A 17,233-nucleotide genomic window follows, 5' to 3' on the forward strand; every position below is an offset into this window, starting at 1 on the left:
CTGGGAATCAAACCCACAACCTTTTGCGCTGCTAACGCAATGCTCTACCACTGAGCCATAGATAGTTAGATTGATAGATATATATATGGCTCAGTGGTAGAGCATTGCGTTAGCAGCGCAAAAGGTTGTGGGTTTGATTCCCAGGGATTGATTTTTACACATACTGGTAAAAAATGTATAGCCTGAATGCACTGTAAGTCGCTTTAGATAAAAGCGTCTGCTAAATGCATAAATTAAAATCTATGTATCTTTATATATTGATATGATATCTATATATATCGCACCAGTCCACTTCCTGTCTGGTTTTTGACTGACTGAAAGACCATTTATATGAGATATGAGACCCTTTGGGCCCGTGTTCAGTGTCATGATGGGTGCAAGTGATCAAAAGCTCAAGCACATTCTCAATCATCTCTCTCAACCCTCAGAAATTCAGTCTGAGTTCTGTCCCAGTGGACAGGATGTTGCCAACGGCTGGAAAAATGTTGTTTATTAATCGGTATTTATAGTCACGGACAACAGAGGAAATCAATAGGCACTGCATTCACTGCATATTAAGCCTGAGACGATGCTTCAAGGCCTGTGTGATTGACTGCCACACTGTGTGTGTGTGTGTGTGTGTGTGGATACTGTCAGCCTGAAAGAATCCACTGTCCAGAGCAGAGGCTTTCCGCAGACACACTGTCCGCCTCATCAGAAACCTGCCACTTCCGTCATAGACAGATAAAATGCTGCGGAGGGAGTGTTGTCAGCAGGTATGAGACGTGATTTGCCAGATTCTTTAACGACAGCCGAGATTAGGATTCGGGTGGGGAATCAGTTCTGGATCAGTGTGAAAGGCCAGTGTCTGTTCTCAGATCATTAAACAGCACCATGATGCAATGCACACAAGGGGCAGATGGAATACAAAGGTCAGCAATTAAGCAGCATGAAACAGGCACAGACAGACAAAGCAGGGGTGGGTGGGAAGAATCCCAAAAGCAATAAGCAGAAGAAGATTACTGCATATCAGAGCTTTTTACAGAATATGCAGCAATCTTATACAGTATATAGCATTAACTGCTGGTCAAGGATCAGTTTCCCCTTCCCAAATCCAAGCCTGACTATGCTAAACATTATAGTGAGAATGGAAAAAGATTATTAGCTGCAGGCAGAGTCTTCCGTTAGCATTTGCTACATGTTTGTTAAGGGAAAATATCTTTATTTTCAAAATCACTCTACATATTCAGACCAATTTTAATTGAGATAAAATTTCAAAATTCCGACGAAAATGAAAAGCCCATAATTATTGAGTGGCTATGGCCAAAATTAAAATAGCAAACTAACTAACAAATCAACCAATCAATCAATCTGATAGAAGACAAGATAATTATTGTAATGAATGAATGAATGAATATGGTAGAATATGGTAATTATTGTGATGTTATGGTCAAAATTAAAAATTAAAATTCAATACCATTAAAAAATAAAATAATAAAAAAATGAAATAAAAACAATAAAATAAATAATAATATAATAATAAAAAATAAAAAAAATACACAAAAAAAAGTTACTGTAGGCATCATCAGGAGTATTTTGTGATTTGAAAGTGAGTTTCTTTGTCAACTACATCCAAATGATATAAATCAGTGAAAACTAGCTTGCACGTACTGTATACACCTCTTGAACTTGAAAAATGCACTTTCCAAGTTTGATTATAGTGTATGATGGCATGTTCAAGTGTAGCATTTTTCTCGAGGAGCTTAAATAAATACCAATATGCCATTGCTGCTGGTTATGATTACATCCTTTGTAAATAACACAAAACGCATAGCTCCGGATGCCAAGATACTGTATCTATTCAAAATGTTTTATTAAAAGAAAAACATCTCCAAGGAATGAAGGGGGACTCACCTCCACCTCAGCTTCGCCCCTGCTCTCTGTTCATCCTCCGCCTGTATCAGACTCGCACTATTGCGGAAACTCATTACTCACTCCTATTCTTTTGTGTAGGTGATGATGGATCAGTCAAATAAATTGTGTTAAAGAAGCATTATCATGAAAATGAACTGATAGCTCACTATCAAAGGTGCCAAATTATCACTAAATGAAGTGCACAATCCATTTGAATGACAATGGCTGTCAAAAGACAATGCTGTAGGCGATGATTCAAAGAGCCACTTCGCCGCAGAAGGCCATTGCAGTTCTATTCATGACTGGTGTGGGGAAAAATGCTTTGTAGGCAGTTTAGAGATATCCAAAGAAGTCAATGGCGCTCTGAAATACTCAGGGCCTGGGTGAATCATCATAATATCTGATAAATAGTTGCCTTCATGAGTTTAAGCAAATTGAATTTCTTGCAACAACTGCCTTGTGGCAAATATGCAGTATGAATGATATAGTATTACTCTATCAGTCAAGTGGTTTTGGTAGGACTGGAGAACTTTTTCTCATAGGGTTTAAATAGTATATGCAGTCTTAATTCTCATTGTCTCTTTCAAGAGAATACCTCTCATTTCTGATGAACAGAATAAAGAGCAAACAGACAATTCCATGTGGAATGTTAGAAGTGACGAGGCGTGTCAGAATAATGCGACGGAAAAATCTCTTTGAACACGGGATCTCTTCATGTGAGGTCAGCTGTGACGATAAATATTTCAATAGACTGCTTTCTGTAATATCTGCTGGAAACGCTGAAATATGAGCCTTTTATAAGCAGTGGGAGACAGAGAACTAGTCAAAAGCAACACAAGACACCGGTATTCCTTCAGAGGTTTTCTTGATATTAGACTTTTGAAAATGACCTCCCACATCTCTATACCTCCACCATATTCCACACAGCTCTATTGAGTTCCTCCATTCACCAAGAACTGAGACTGACAAAGAATACAAAAATAAATAAATAAATGGATTTTTAAACTGATCTGAGACCATTATGTGGTTTTCTTTGCTGCTTTAATCCAATAGTTTCAAACTTTTGACGCCAAGGACTCCTTGACTAAAATATTAAAAGCCATTTGTACTGTGTGAGGGAAAACGGTGATATTATAAATACAACATGTTGTTCGCAAAACTACATGAATGGCTCATGGTTCTAACAGCAAAAATATATGAAAAACATTAAATTCTGGAATAAATAAATACACTACTGTTCAAAAGCTTGGGTTCAGTAACATTTTTTGTTTGAAATAATATATTTATTTAGCAAAATGCATCACACTGAACAAAAGTGAGAGTAAATGCATTTATAATGTTAGAAAATTTTGTTCTTGAACTGTTTTTTTTTTCATTAAATAATTCTGCAAAAATGTATCACGGTTTCCAAAAAATAGCAGCACGACTGTTTTCAACTTATAATAAGAAATGTTACTTGAGCATCACATTAGTATATCAAAATAATTTCCGAAGGATCATATTCACAGGAATAAACTGCAAAAAAATTGAATGTCACTTTAAATTGTAATCTTTCACAACATTACTGTTTTTACCGTATTTTTGATCAAATAAATGTAGCCTCAGTGAACATACACTCTTAAAAATAAAGGTACAGTACCCTTAAAACTAGTCAGTAATGAAGGGGATTGTGGGTAGTCAAGGGAGAGATGATGTAACCAACTCTCTATCACACTGAGATGTTAGGTGTAAATATCAGTAACACATAGAAATAAGAAATTTCAGTTCATTGCAGAAAGTGAATAAAGCCTGAGGTAAACTAAAATAATAGTGCTCTTTGAAGTAATGTTTTCACATGAAAACATTTTAAAAGCAACAGCTATGATTTGTTGCAGGTTCCTAAGGATAAATTTATCTAGTTAAGTGCTTCTCAGGCCTTTACAGTCCAATACACAGTGCAGTGTAGGTTTTCCTGCAGATCTGAATGATTGCTTACTCAGAAGGGATTGACTGGGTGTGCAGGGCAATCTAAATGTTACAGAGGGCTTAGCTGGATACTAATGATCCAAGCTGCTCTTTAAGGGTCAGAAACCCACACAGGGGATCTTGAGGAAAGGTCACAGGGGTTTGACATTTCAATTCCACCTGCCACTGAAGGAAAGACGAGCATGTTGTAGAAATAGGCGTCAAAACAAATACTGGGTTCACCTCATACCTAGCCGCTAGATTTGAAAGTGAAAGTGAAGTGTGGCCAAGTATGGTGTCCCATACTCGGAATTTGTACTCTGCATTTAACCCCTCCAAGTGCGCACACACACACACTGTGAACACACACCCAGAGCAGTTGGGGGTTCGGTGCCTTGCTCAAGGGTCTCACCTCAGTCGTGGCATTGAAGGGGGAGAAGAGCGCTGGTTATCACTCCCCCCACCTACAATTCCTGCCGAACCTGAGACTCGAACCTGCGACCTTTGGGTTACAAGTCCAACTCTCTATCCATTAGGCCACGACTGCCCCGTATTTGGGACATAATCTGATAAATTGAGTTTGATTTATCAAGTGCACTTTGACATTCTGAGCAGTTACAATTAAGCTTGAAACCAAAACATGTTCAACTTCATTGTTGCTACAGATGTCAAGGATCAGCATATTTCATAAGGCCTCAGTCGGGGGTATTCAATAACTCAAAGATGACTGGAGTATAAATTTTACTGCCAGCAAAGGTTCGATTAATCAAGGTCCAAAAATAACGTACACTTTCAAGAGTCAATATGCTGTAGAGCTAAGAAATTAAATAAGTGAATTTCAGTCAAATTCATTTAATGTTCAGGTTAGCAGCCATAACATTCTGAAAGAATGAAATAATCATAAATAGTCAAAAAAGTATTTTGTCTATTACAGAATTTTAAATAATTAATTTTATTCAAATGTATTTTTACTATTTTCCAAAGAAGCTTTATCAACAATAGAACAGTGACTTTCAACTTTCAATAAGACTGGTTGTATGGCAAATGAACAAACAAAAGCAAATGACATCAAACATACATTCCACTTCAGATGCTGTTTCTCCATGTGAATTTTAATGATATTAATTTATGATAAATGTTTCCTAGCCCACTGGAACCACTCATGGGTCTGGATCTGGACTGCTAGTTTGCTAATTGGTGACCTCTGTCCTTTGTGTTTAATTGAGCAAAACAGGCTTTTCTGCATCTGTCGACGAAATTTTATGCAGTAGGTATCAGCTGGCGGTGACTGAGAGTGATTTATTAATGTTATTCAGCACAAGCTCCTCTCTTTGAGAAAAAAGAAAAGTGCCTACTCTGCCCGTTGGGTATCCAAAGCTTACAGCTGTCAGTATGTGCATTAGCGGAGAGGGAATGACTGGCATCTCGGTAATGAAATGTGAGATAGCCAACATCTGATGAATCGCTTAATCTTCCCATTTGGTTGCTTCTTGCTTTGCATTTCATTATTATTCCTAAATAGACCGTCTTCTCATCTTCTTTTGCACTGATGCTCAAAGATTTATCTCAGTGCACTCGAGATGCATCTTTGTAAGTCCCTATGCCTGTGAGAACGGCCTTTTACATTCAAGTCATTTGCACTCAAGGCCAAACCGAATCCACTTTCACTGAATGTCAAGTGCAGTAATTCTGGGCAATTATCAGTGTTACAGTCCACTGTCCAATGATTAGGGTTTGTAAGTCATACATAAACACAAAATAAAGCAAAGACAGCAGAAATGCAGATACATGAAAGCCATTGTGCCTTAATCTGCTTTGATTGGCAACTTAGTCGTTCACATATTTAATTACATTTCAGTCATCCAATGGAATGAAATATCGAGGTTGCAAAACAATGTGCACCTTCTCGTTAACCCAACAATGGTCCTTCCTACATTCATTATTGAGAGTGCCATGAAATCACTTGAAACTACTGAATGAGGGTGAAAGTCCAACTTACTATTCCGAGCAGTACTGTAGCTCAGCAAAGCCAAGGTCATGGGTTTGGTTCCCAGGGAATGCAATAAATGCATTATGCATTTGGCAAGTACATTTTTTATAAATCCATCTGCCAAATTCTTAAATGTAAATTGTCTAAAGGGAGTCCAAACATAAATATTACGCTAAATCTAGGGTTTTCATTTTTTTAACACAAACGTCTTTCATGTAGTTGTGAAATCCATTCACAAGTGATCATGGGAGAATAGTGATCCATCCCGCCTGAGCAATTCAGATCAGATCAGATCAGATCATCAGAGACAAATCTTAATACCAGGTTTAAGAGACATTCATCTGATGGAGACTTCCAATCACAGCTGTACCAGGCCCTCATCTCTTTGACTTTGGGAGCTTTGCTGAGCACGCCGATGAGATAAGGTTGGATTTACATCAAAGATTAAAGCTACAAAATCTGTCTGAAAGAAATCCAAAAGACACAGTGGCACAACAAGAAGCTTTTCAAACACATTCACACAACCGCTGCAGAGGCACTTTGCAGTGAGTAATTGAGACCTCTATAAAAGGTTCAAAAATATTGATGGGAACAGAAAAGGAGGAAATGATCTTTTGCTCATCCAGATGCTTTTTAATATTCTTGTGGAGTGAAGGGACATTTGGAGAATGGCAGATGCTTAGGTGACCTGTCTCCCTCAGGTCTGTACATCATATTAGTTTCCTTGTCACACATACTGGCTTATCACCAGCTCCGCCACAGACTTCCAGTCCAGCTGACCGGGTGGTAAGGGACCCAGTATGGGACCCAGGCTTCACTATGACGGGTCCCCATTGGCTTTACTCAATGGTCTATGAGCCTGAGCAAGCTGCCAATTAAGGATGTGCATTTTGGTCATTTGTATGTATATATTCCAATTGGCAAGGGGATGCTGCACAATTTTTTTCCTGGATCCTGTCAAGGCAAAGTTTGAATGCTGCCTTGACAAAGCCTTATTTGAGGTTTTGAAAGTTTTACAGAGAGAGAAAATTAAAAATATATAGTACGATCAACTGACAGAACAACAGACAGACATAGAAACTAAAAATGTCGCCATGTTACTTGTTAAAAAACAACACATGGGTCACACAATTAATGTTACCATGATCAATCATTTTTGAGTACTTGAAATATGCTGCCTGAATATGCCAGCACAGACATTTGCAATAAAAGTGCTCAAATTTGCTTCTAAAGCAATATGTTTTGCCACAAAAGCACTGACGCTTCATTAGAAACCAGAGTAATTCGATTTTGAACTGCCTGCAACTTATGGAAAATGGAATGTACTGTATCTTCTCCATACATCAATCCCCAGAGAGTGGAGGCTCAAATCGACCAGAGCGTGAAAAGCAGGACTAAAAACAATAGTATGAAAAATTAAAGCACACCTGGGAGGACACAGCAGCTCTCCAGAGAGACGTCTGATTCACTACATTTGAATTATTGATCAGAGCCACTGCTGACAGCTGTACATATGAGAAAAGCCTCACAGGTTTGAGAACCGTTAGTGACTTATCTGCTCAGGTTTACATAATGCTACTGATCCATGACTAGAACAGGCTAGCTTTCTGAATTATACATTAAAAGTGGTCTGTCCTTTGCTATGGTATGGCAGGTAAAGGTGATCACAACAAGACATATTTATATACCTCTATTCACAACAAAGCCTGTCAGCAAAGACAAATAAGTGTAACATAAACAGCTCAATTGTGCTATATACTTAAGTTGTACTTCAGCTTGTTGTTTTGTCAGATAATAGGGCCTGTCAGATACTAGACACGAGTGTGCGTGTCTGCTAAAATGCCAGCGCTAATGTCAGCGTTGTTTTGTTAGTGTTGTATCGTTTGAATGCCCAACCTGTTGTTTGACCACCCGAATGGCCGTTGCTAAAGCAGAAAACATTTAAAACCACTCTTTGTCTACATACAATGTGTATTCTTTTAAAGGAATTGTTCAACCAAAATGAAAAATTTGCTGAAAATGTACTCACCCTCAGGCCATCCAAGATGTAGAAGTTTTTTTTTTCATCTGAACAGTTCTAAAAAAAAAAAAGCAAATTAAAACATCACAATAGTCCACACACCAATTAATGTCTCGTGAAGCAAAAAGCTGCGTGTTCGTAAGAAACAAATCCCCCATTAGGTGTTTTAACTTTAAAACTTCTGTTTAACTGTTTTAACTTCTAGACAAAATGCCATTATAATACTTCCTCCAGTGAAAAAGTCCTTCCCCTGTTGTCCTTTCACATCAAAATCCATCAACATATTTGTTTAGAACTGTTTAAACGGGTTTCACTTTTCTAAACGGTGCTTCATCTGTGAATATTTCTCTCCTGATTCAGATGAGGTGACTTTTTCATTGGAGAAAGCAATATTATGGATAGAGGATATTTCAGACGGAAGCCACAGTCTGAAGCGAAAAACATCAAACACGCAGCTTAGACATTAACTGATGGAGTTGTGTGGATTACTTGTGGATTTTTGTGATGTTTTTATCAGCTGTTTGGACTCTCATTCTGACGGCACCCATTCACTGCAGAGGATAAAGGGATGTAATGCTAAATTAGTCCAAATCTGTTCTGATGAATAGACATCTCATCTACATCTTGGATGGCCCGAGGGTGAGTAAATTTTCAGAAATGTTTCATTTTTGGGTGAACTATTCCTTTAAGTACACTCACTCAAATTGAATCTAGTTAGCTATTGTGAAAAACAGAAAGACCTCACACTTTTTCTCCGGAGTCTCATTAGAAAGCATGCCGATGGCATCTGCGGTATGAGCGGAAGTGTTGGCTTCAGGCCTTGTGTTGATAGCCGTCTGCCGGGATGGGGTCTCTCCATCTCCTCCTCCTCCTCTTTTCAAGTTAATGGAGTGCTTTGATGACATTAGGCATTTCCTCCGGCTGCAACACGCGTAGGGGGAAATAAAAAAAAGTAACATATTGTCCCCTGATCGATATCTGGATAGGAGACGTGGGGGGAATACACCAGCGGCATATCGAGACTGCGTCACCGCTGCAGCACGAGAAGACGATGAGAGTGTGTTCAGGGCGAAGCGATGAAAGTGCCGATCGATGCTGTCGAGACCCTGGAAAGATTCCTAATGAATAAATCATGCTCGCAGAGGTCTTCAGCATTTAGACCTGGATCTCCGGAGCAATTCCTATGCTAATAGACTCGAGGGTTATTATAATAGGGCATGTAAACAAATAATTATGGTTGAGATAGATAGATCATATATGACGTTATTAATATCTCTAGAGCTAATTCTGAGAGGCTGTCACAGTTTATATTATTAGTGTCGTTCCATATTAAGTCTTAAGGCTTTTTTGAGTGTCCGCTATGTGATGAATTTTTGAGCATAAGTGAGAACTGCAAATTAATTTATGGATGATAATTAATTCAATCATTTTATGCTACCCAATGTGATTCATTCAGTACTGCAAACATGTCACATTATTCAGAGTGACAAGGTAAAAAAAAAAATAGAGGAAACATTTTTTTTTTTCACAAGTCAGCCTTTTTCTTGTGACCAAAAATGGAGCGCAAACAAATAACTCACACAGATGCTTATACCAATCTATCTGCCACAAAACAAGCCAGCAGCGATACATAAATTTACAGCAGGAAGGAAACTATACTACGACAAACTTGCTTATGAATCAGAACTACTGGCAGACTCTAAGGGATAATGGCCATTGGAGTAATGCTTTCAATTATTTTTTGCAAGACTATACAGACAAATTTCGCACTGTGATGTGTGTGGCATTACATGACTTTGCAATTTCAGCAGCATAGTAGAAAATCATTTTCCTCATCAGTATTTTTGTCTTGTTTTCCAGTAAAAACATTTTTAAAAGGGAACGTTCACACAAAAAGTAATTATCTATCATCATTTACTCACCCTCATGTTGTTTCAAACCTTTATGACTGACTTTTGCAAATGTTTTGTTGTTGTTTTGGACTCCACTGATGTCCATTATACAGAAAAAAACAACAAGAGGGTTATTAGTAAATGATGACAAAATTTTAATTTTCCTTCAAAAATTATTCTATTTTGTTGATTTGGAGCTCAAGAAACATTTCTTATTATCAAGGTTGAAAACTGACTCCAACATTTTGAATGGCTAGTGCTTTTAAAGTAAATGCATCTTGTTCACAAGTTTGCATATTTCTACGGAAAAACAAGATTAACATGTTAATTTTTTTTGCAGGGAAGTACATAGAAGGATGGGAAACCAATGATAAAACAGCTAAGCCAAATGGCACATATGTCAGGCATACAAAATAGTTCTCAGAGAATCCACTCCCACTGTACTGATGAAGCCTGTAATTAACGGCCTGCTATGTGGTGACATTAATTAGCATCAAAGTTACAAAGCCTATGAAGTTTGCACTGACGGGGCCTTTGGCCTCTACTTATGCATCAGACAGGTAGGAGGACCAACTGCCACTAAAGGAGAAGCTGAATTATTCTTAGTTAATGGCAGCCTTTCCACACATTGGAGATTCTGAGATTAATATGCATGTTCAAGCCAATTAAAACAGATGACGTTCCCTTTCATGTGCAAAAACTGTAGGATCACCAAATACGTGGTTACCCTAATTTTAGACAAAATCACAAGGTCATGTTTGAGAATAGGAAAGTCGAGAGAAAATGTGTGTGAGGAGCGCTAAATTCCAGGCACACTCTGTGACCACTTTGACCCCGGATGAGGACACAGAGCAGACAGGCTATTCATCTTTTTTGCACGCTCACAGTCTGAGCAATTAGGGGTCCGTCTATGACTGGCTTTCTGACCCCAACTGCGGCATGATTATAATAAATTGCTCAATTAATGCCTTACAGTATAAACAATTCGCTAATCCGAGTTGTGTTTGATTCAGATTTCCAACTAGTGGTAACGGCTTATCTGCCCCTCAGACACAAGTCTAATTTGTGCCCTGATTCCACAGACAATGCTAAAAAAATCTGAGCAATTACAATGACAAATAGGCATCTCATTAGCCTGAAGACTGAGACTGGCTATCAGTGTAGGTGTCCTCATAGATATATTTGAAAGTCTCGTTCCAAATTAATGCCTCCATAAACGAACCAACAAACCAACCGTTTCAATAATGCATGCCCACACTTGACCTCTATGTGATTAATGTTAAGTACAGACAATAGCTGACTGGCTTAGTGGTCGACAGCGGGATTGATCTGTCCTCATTACCAGCTGTAGACAAGGAAGAGCTTACTGTGTGTCAGCAGCATCTACGTCTATGTCCAAGCAGACTCACACTTCTACCTCTTCCCATTTATATTTTTTCTCATTTTCTATATATTTTAAAGGGATAGTTCACCTAAAATTCATTTACAAGTTGTTTCAACTCCGTATAAGTTTATTTCTTCTGTTGAACACAAAAGTATATATTCTGAAAAAAAAAAGAAGAAAAAAAAGTTGATGGTCCCCATTGACGTCCATAGTACTTTTTCCATACTATGGAAGTCAATGGGCACCATCAACTGTTTGGTTACCCATATTCTTCAAAGTGACTTCTTTTGTGTTCAACAGAAAAAAGAAACTTGGTTTGGAATAACCTGAGGGTGAGTAAATGATGACAGAATTTTCATTTTTGGGTTAACTATCCCTTTACACCATCCATAACCCTGTGAAGGGAGTCTCCAATTCAAAATAATTTTAGAACAGTGTCATTTAATTTTTGCTTTAAATCAAAGTTTGTAATGTTGTGTTGTAGTTCATGGAAGTTCATGGAAGTATTAAATAAATATATTTTATCTTTATGAAGAAAATGAATAGGAAAAATATACTTCCGTAACTAAAACTGTGAAAAAAGTAGGTGTTCTCTATTGCACTCTATTCTACCTGACTTTACACTTCCTCCTCATTAATGCCTTACAGTATAAACAATTCGCTAATCCGAGTTGTGTTTGATTCAGATTTCCAACTAGTGGTAACGGCTTATCTGCCCCTCAGACACAAGTCTAATTTGTGCCCTGATTCCACAGACAATGCTAAAAAAATCTGAGCAATTACAATGACAAATAGGCATCTCATTAGCCTGAAGACTGAGACTGGCTATCAGTGTAGGTGTCCTCATAGATATATTTGAAAGTCTCGTTCCAAATTAATGCCTCCATAAACGAACCAACAAACCAACCGTTTCAATAATGCATGCCCACACTTGACCTCTATGTGATTAATGTTAAGTACAGACAATAGCTGACTGGCTTAGTGGTCGACAGCGGGATTGATCTGTCCTCATTACCAGCTGTAGACAAGGAAGAGCTTACTGTGTGTCAGCAGCATCTACGTCTATGTCCAAGCAGACTCACACTTCTACCTCTTCCCATTTATATTTTTTCTCATTTTCTATATATTTTAAAGGGATAGTTCACCTAAAATTCATTTACAAGTTGTTTCAACTCCGTATAAGTTTATTTCTTCTGTTGAACACAAAAGTATATATTCTGAAAAAAAAAAGAAGAAAAAAAAGTTGATGGTCCCCATTGACGTCCATAGTACTTTTTCCATGCTATGGAAGTCAATGGGCACCATCAACTGTTTGGTTACCCATATTCTTCAAAGTGACTTCTTTTGTGTTCAACAGAAAAAAGAAACTTGGTTTGGAATAACCTGAGGGTGAGTAAATGATGACAGAATTTTCATTTTTGGGTTAACTATCCCTTTACACCATCCATAACCCTGTGAAGGGAGTCTCCAATTCAAAATAATTTTAGAACAGTGTCATTTAATTTTTGCTTTAAATCAAAGTTTGTAATGTTGTGTTGTAGTTCATGGAAGTTCATGGAAGTATTAAATAAATATATTTTATCTTTATGAAGAAAATGAATAGGAAAAATATACTTCCGTAACTAAAACTGTGAAAAAAGTAGGTGTTCTCTATTGCACTCTATTCTACCTGACTTTACACTTCCTCCTCATGAAACTCCGGTCAGGCTCTAATTAACACGCTCTTTGGCTAACGACTGGGATTTCCTTTGAAGGAGGAACTCTGGAAGGATTTCCAGTGATGTGGGCGGCATTGCACAGGGTACTCGCTAAATAAAAGCCAGTGAGACTGCAGGCAGTGAAATGGGCCAGCGTGGATCAATGTCAGGTTCTCCAGAGCCAACAAAGTGATGTGATTCACCATAATGGAAAAGAGAACGATACTGTGTGACATACCACCATATGAGTCACTACGAGCGAGAAAGTAAGAGTAAGGGACAGAAAGGAGAAGATTGCTGAGGAGTAGATGAAGCTTGGAAATTGTTGGAAATCTTGTCAGTTCTTGGCACGAGGGACAAATGAACCACTACAGAATTTAATTAAAATAGAAAACACATTACAAGAAAACCCTCTGTATGGAGTCTAGCAAGTTCATCAATGTTTAGGGGAGAAGTGGTGATGCCTGATTCAGAATGGAATCGTTCTTTTGAGTCAAATCTTTTCAATGAATTACTTCATCCAATTCATAAAGCATTTCACTCACGATTTTGACTCAAGTTCAACTCTAATCTGGTTGCATTGGTTAACATCTGACTGGAGATTATAAGTGAAAAAAGACTTTTAAGCTCATCACACAAAATAGTTTTTTGGTGCCTCAAGCATTCTGAATTTCTTTTCCAATGGGGTGAACTAATCCTTTAACAAAAGGACAGATCTATTAATATATGCTCAGAGAAATTCACTAAAATGTCCTTGGTCTTGTAAATAATTTTAATGAAGGAGCCATTTAAATAAAAATCACTTACAATGCAGGTGAAATGAGGCAAGTTTTGCTACACTATGTATTTAGGGCAGATGAGTATCTAAAACACATCAGGATGTCCCTGGCGGCACCTCCATGTCCCTGATGGGAAGTTTGAGAGGCGTTCCAACACACGCTCTCCTCTTGAGCGGTGTTTAATCAACAACCCAGGAATCCTAATTATGGAGACCTCAGCATTGATTTTATTTAAGCAAGATTTAACCAAAACAGCCTCAAGAGACGTTCAGAGTAGCTGGCGAGGCTCGAATGGAAGACGAATATCCTTGCAAGTGGCCTAAAATACCTCTCATTAAAGGCTTATAATCAATGTGCCCTCTAAAATGCACCATCAAAAACACACTCGCTCTATGTCCACAATGCATTATGTAAATAGTTTCTCAAAAGGTCAAATGCAAATTTGGTAGAAGTCAGGACGGAAAACTTTTCTAATTTCATAACTGAAAAATTCTTCACCAAACTTCTCTTATTTTATCTATATCAAGTGTAAAATTAAATGTCATTCCAACTCAAATGAAACCTTTGGAAACTCTGTTAAGCGACCTATTATGTGTCTCCATTAAAAGGAACATTTAGTGTAACAGTTGTGGCTCTAGCATAACTTCACATGGCTTTTCCATTATTTAACAGTCAAAATATGCCTATTAAGCTGCATTACATATCTCAAATTGAACTCAAAAGAAAACTGCTCAAAAGAATTAGTAGCCCTATTTAGGAAAGAATGAGCAGCACTGATATGTCGACACGGCTGTGGGATGGACAACATAAACTAGCGGGATGCAGGCATGCAGAAAAAATGATAGGAATGAGTCTGATGACATAACACTGAAAAACACTTGAAGATAAATATTTTCTTATAATATAGCATACCCACATGACGGACTGCGTTGTGTCTAATGGCACTTTACTTGCTCAGAGAATACCGTTTTAGTTGATAAGCAACGGTTACATAAAAAACCACAAGCTTAAATCTGAATCCCCTTTGCACATGAAAGTGTCTGGGGATAAAGTGGGGAAGTATTCCACAGTTTTTAAAAAGATGGAATGAAGATGAAGACAAAAGACAATTAATTATAGGTGGGAGAAACTCATAATTACACTGCTTGCGAATCATCACAGAACTGATAGTCCTCAAACCTACATTTTTCCTCCTTATCCACAAATGTTATCCACCAATTAATTCAGACTGAACTGCTTAACATAGATTTCACTAAAACTTTATTCTGTAGATAATTTCTGTAACTAAGTCTCAGATGTGCTATTTTGTGTTTTTGTAAACTTTATCAACTTCTCATTCACATTATCAGTTTTTCAGTTAAAGATTGTTTATCATTGTATGAACAAATAAATTCCATTTATTTAGAGAACCTTTTTCAGTGGTAAAGATTATGGCATCATATCAGAAACTTTTACAGGGTTTTACAGCGAACAGTATTTTAAAGGTCAGACGTCACTATAGAACATTACAGTGTAACAGACTTCAGAAGAGGTTTTAATCACGGTTAATCATCTGAATCACTTTTACTCATTGTTAATCACGGATAATGAATCAAACTCTTCAACCCGGCATACACATAAACCTCATCCAATATATGCAACACAGAAATATGCATTTTGTGATTTCTGCAGTTTCCTAGAAAAAGCATGCATAAATCATGTAAATTATCGCCTCATTGTTTACTATTTTCACTGTTTCTTTGCATTGTAGTTGTCATGATTGTTGTACTGTATCTCTTTGAGTGATAAAAAAAGAGTGCATCTCTTGCCTTCATGATGAAATTTTAGGCGTTGTTGTTTTCTGTGTGGAATGTAAAGAACTATGCATGATGGGTTGAAAAGCTTGATGCAATATTAAATGGGTGTAAACAGTATACTGAATTTCTTCTCGCTCTTCTTTAGAAATCCACATAAATCATTACTTGCAGTAACACCTCCTTTATTATAGTAAGTGTTATTCTGAGAGAAAATGCAATGAAAAGCAGACCAAACAACATCATCAGCGTGTGCACGTGACACCTTGTGAGCCAATGGAAGCCAGTTAACTTGTTCAATGAGAGATGGTCAACATTGAACAGGTCAGTTGGAGTGTGACAATGAGGAAGGATTACTGCAATTGCAAAAATAAAAAAAATAAATAAAAAAACAAAATTAAATTATCTTGCTCATTTTTGAAACGTCTAAGGTTTACAACCTATAAAAGTGCTATAAAAGTGACATCCAAAGCGATTCTGTCTTTTCACCAGCCCTAGTATGCGAGAACCGCTGGTGTCAGATGCCCTGATTCTGCTGAGCTCAGTTTCAAATGATGTCCTGAAACCTGAAATCTGTGAGGGCACAACCGAAGAGGTAAAAATGAGCAGCCTTCTACTAACCACAGCACCGTCTCTTGACATACAGAACAGATACTGCACCAGCTAAAACATTAATCGCAGACAAATTCCACAGTAGTAAGTGGGACAATGCACATCTGGTGGACGAAAGCCAGTGGATTATAGTCTCTACTTGATGCTAATGCTAACATTCTTTGCTGTTCTTAAAGGACTGTCTGAACGACAGGAGCATATTAATACAGTTTACCTTGCACTAGATCCTCCTCATCCAGATCCCAGGGCACACAGCCAGGCCAGTGCATGTTGTCTTCCATCCAGAACCATGGAGACGCCAAATTCGCCCTCTCCATCCCGGTGTAAACTTACCTAACTAAGGCTGCCGGTCGTTGTGGCACACTCTCAGTCTTATTGACCCATCCAGTGCTTCTCCAGCAGCTGGTGCAGCCCTCCCCATCCCCCTTTCCTCACTGTAACACTTTCTCGCCCTGCCCAGGAAGTGGGCTGCACAGTAGATGGTTAGTTTCTCTCTCACTGTCTTTGTCGAACCCTCCCATTATATTTTAATCACAACCACTTACTGTGCAGCAATGTCACAATTATGTGATATATGCAAGTAATAGCTTTGAAATACCATAGCTAAAGCGTTACTGATCTAATATTAGCCTTGACAGGATGGCTTTGATATCTCGATTAGAGAAAACGGCATCTACACGAACACCACATTTAAACATCTCAGCAATTAGTGGGCTCAGTGACGCAGCTTCAATATTTGTGTGGACTCACTTGTGTTTCTGTGGATTACTAGAGAATACTTCTAATAGTATTCAGCTCTGGGTAAGGAGGACATTATAGTGCCACGTCTTAATGAACTTAATTGGTTAAGTTCTAAAAAATTGTTAATTTTCTTTAAAAAATTACAATTTATACACTTTTTAACCACAAATGCTTGTCTTGCACTAGCTCTGCAATGAGCATGCGCGTCTTCATGCATTACGTAATGTGACTTTCTTTGCATGTTTGCTTTGTAAACACTAGGTCGGTACTTCCGCCTACATCACGCGTGACCTTTCCAACATAATTACGTAACGTTTATTATAATTATTAACGTTTGTCTCGTCAGTTTTTAAATATCCATTCAGTACTCTGCCTTTCGGTGCTTTCTCTGCTGTTGTTAATGCATTGTGCTGATGCTATCTTTACCTATGATCGCCAAGTATTGCTACACCTCAAAAGTTTGTTAGAGAATCAACCTAGAGACTGTC

The 17,233-nt window shown here is 37.9% G+C and overlaps 1 protein-coding gene across 1 annotated transcript in view; it reads right to left on the reverse strand.

Annotated features, from left to right (window-relative positions):
- LOC107727805 (kazrin-like) overlaps positions 1 to 16,321 on the reverse strand; it is a 58,272-nt gene extending 41,951 nt beyond the window's left edge. The window contains exon 1 of the mRNA XM_016537799.1: positions 16,219 to 16,321. Coding sequence (XP_016393285.1) covers positions 16,219 to 16,321 — 103 coding nt within the window. The remainder of the gene's footprint in view (positions 1 to 16,218) is intronic.
- Between the last annotated feature and the right edge of the window lie 912 nt (positions 16,322 to 17,233).

Source organism: Sinocyclocheilus rhinocerous, unplaced genomic scaffold (genome assembly GCF_001515625.1).
Source record: "Sinocyclocheilus rhinocerous isolate Xijiao unplaced genomic scaffold, SAMN03320098_v1.1 scaffold576, whole genome shotgun sequence".
In the NCBI taxonomy this organism is placed as follows: domain Eukaryota; kingdom Metazoa; phylum Chordata; class Actinopteri; order Cypriniformes; family Cyprinidae; genus Sinocyclocheilus; species Sinocyclocheilus rhinocerous.